This window comes from Lactuca serriola, chromosome 7 (genome assembly GCF_051521515.1).
Source record: "Lactuca serriola cultivar US96UC23 chromosome 7, Lser_US96UC23_V15, whole genome shotgun sequence".
NCBI lineage: Eukaryota > Viridiplantae > Streptophyta > Magnoliopsida > Asterales > Asteraceae > Lactuca > Lactuca serriola.
In genome coordinates this window covers 106255324-106257538 of record NC_136414.1, presented here as the reverse complement: position 1 = coordinate 106257538, position 2215 = coordinate 106255324, and the positions used below count along the sequence as shown (strand labels likewise).

The following is a 2215-nucleotide window of genomic DNA, read 5'->3' as shown; positions in this document are numbered from 1 at the left end:
TTGTTAAAATAAAAGTTTATACAAATTCGTAAGCTTTTGTATCGTGGGTGATTTGAGTTTCACTTCCTCACTCCGTTTTAAACAACGTACTAAAAATAGATGTATATCCTTTTTCTTTTCCACTTGTCGCATGTACTATCGTTTTCCAGTTTTTTCTTTTTATTCGTTTGCCACGACTAAACTCCACCTCTTGAATTTAATATATGGGAAGAAGAGGGTAGAATGGAATCAAACAGACCACCGCCTAAGATGGGAAACCAGGAGAAACAAGTAGTAGAGGACGGAAATCACAATAATACTTCTCGCTACACACGTCAAGATACCCGCCGTGGAATCTCCATCTTCATCGTTGTCATCCTTCTCCTTGCAGGCATAACTGCAGGCGTGCTATGGATAGTTTACCATCCCCACAAGCCGAAATTTTCAGTTGTCGATGCGTCGGTCTTTGCCCTCAACATTTCCTCTACTCCGTACATCTCCATTACCATGCAGTTCACCATCGTCACCAGAAACCCGAATAATCGTGTTTCCATTTACTACAACCACCTCGCCGCTTTTCTTTTCTACAAAAATCAGGCCATCACTGCGCCGCTAATGCTACCACCTCTGTACCATGAAAGGGACAGCACAGTATCTTTTTCGCCGATATTGGGTGGTGGGAGTGTGCCGGTATCAATGGAGGTGGTTAATGGGTTAGAGACTGATGAGGGTTATGGGGCAGTGAGCTTTCGGCTGGTTTTAATGGGACAAATGAGATGGAAGTATGGAGATATAAGATCCGGTCGTAAAGGAGTACATGTGGGATGTGATGTGTTCGTTGGATTGAAGAGAGGGGTAGTGGGCCAGGTTCCTTTGCTTGGATCTCCGGTGTGCAGAGTTGATATATGAAATTGGTGAAGTGTCATGCTTGTTAGCTTCTGACTTAACTTTTCTCTGGTTCTCCTCCTATTTTCTTTTTAATTATATGCAAGAATTGTTTTGTTATTTACGTAGTTAATTAAGCTAGCTGTATTGGATTAACAAGAATAAAACAGTGTCTTTTCTTTTCTTCATTATCACCTGGAATACGGAGTCATTATGTAATGGAATGCCATATGCAGTTTGTATGTTTGTATGACGGAGAAGCCCACAAGCCAAAGCGTGAGGTCTTGAATGTAGTTTAGATGATTGAGTTTTTAGAAAAACCATGGAGTAAACTTTGAGTTACCTGGAGGAAGGGGTAACTAAATATATATTAGATTGAAAAATAACCAAACGATAAAATAGAAGACTTCGTTTGAACCCAATTGCTCGAAGCCATGAACGTGTTGAGAGCCTCATTTCAAGAGGGAGGAGGGGACACTATAAGAATTTGGAGCTACTGAGACAGAAAAGTCGATTGCTCAAACGTCCATCGCTATGGATTTAATAGTCATATAATAATAACTATGGTTTAAATTAACGTAGTTAGATTGGTGTTCTTGGCAGAGTATACCAGTCGATGACGAGTTTGTAAAGCGGAGTTAATTAAAGATCAACACATTAATAAATATAACAGTTTTAGTATTTTGATTGAATATGAAATTGGATGTTACAGAAATAGATTAAGTGTTCTTGACACGGCCACAAGTGCATACAAAAGACTCGTTACCTACACATTGTTGGAATAATCCAAAAATCTGGGACTAAATTAGTCCCAGGGGTATTTTCGTAAAAGCTACCATATTTTAGTTTTTGGTATTTGTTTAGGATTCGGTATTTTCGTAAAAGCTACCATATTTTAGTTTTTGGTATTTGTTTAGGATTCTGTCTTAAGTAGACGTATCGCACTAGGTTTCTTTTAATGTTAGTATAAATAGGTTCCCCTAGTTTGATGTTAATTTAAGTTTTAAGTCCTCAACTTTGTATTCCCGGTTCAAGTTTAATAAGGAAAAAGCTTAGTCAACAAGTCATGATTTTATCCTTCGGTCCCTGTTTCATCGGCTGATCACATTTCTCATTGAAGTTTTTGAAGACCAAAGACATGCACTTGTTCTATTCCTACATTTGTATTAGTTATACTTGAAAGACTTGGTGAAGAGGTCAATTCTTTGCTACCTGTTCTTCCATTCTTCTCCTTTGTTTTCTGTCTTGTTGCTTTGTTGCTATCACAAAGTCTAAACCTTGTTGATCAAGGTTAATCAGCTGGTTTAGAACTTACATTTGGTATCAAAGCACATAAGAGATCAGACAAAAA

At 38.1% G+C, this 2215-nt stretch overlaps 1 protein-coding gene across 1 annotated transcript; it reads left to right on the top strand.

Moving 5' to 3' along the window:
* Positions 1-246: 246 nt before the first annotated feature.
* Positions 247-1000, top strand: LOC145062931 (Late embryogenesis abundant (LEA) hydroxyproline-rich glycoprotein family). Its single transcript, XM_079010522.1, has one exon. It carries the CDS (start codon positions 250-252, stop codon positions 886-888), a length of 639 nt encoding a protein of 212 aa, XP_078866648.1. The 5' UTR covers positions 247-249; the 3' UTR covers positions 889-1000.
* The last annotated feature ends 1215 nt before the right edge of the window (positions 1001-2215 follow it).

Bases quoted from the DNA above. Each gene is read 5' to 3' on its own strand.
- LOC145062931 (XM_079010522.1), top strand. From the start codon at position 250: ATGGGAAACCAGGAGAAACAAGTAGTAGAGGACGGAAATCACAATAAT.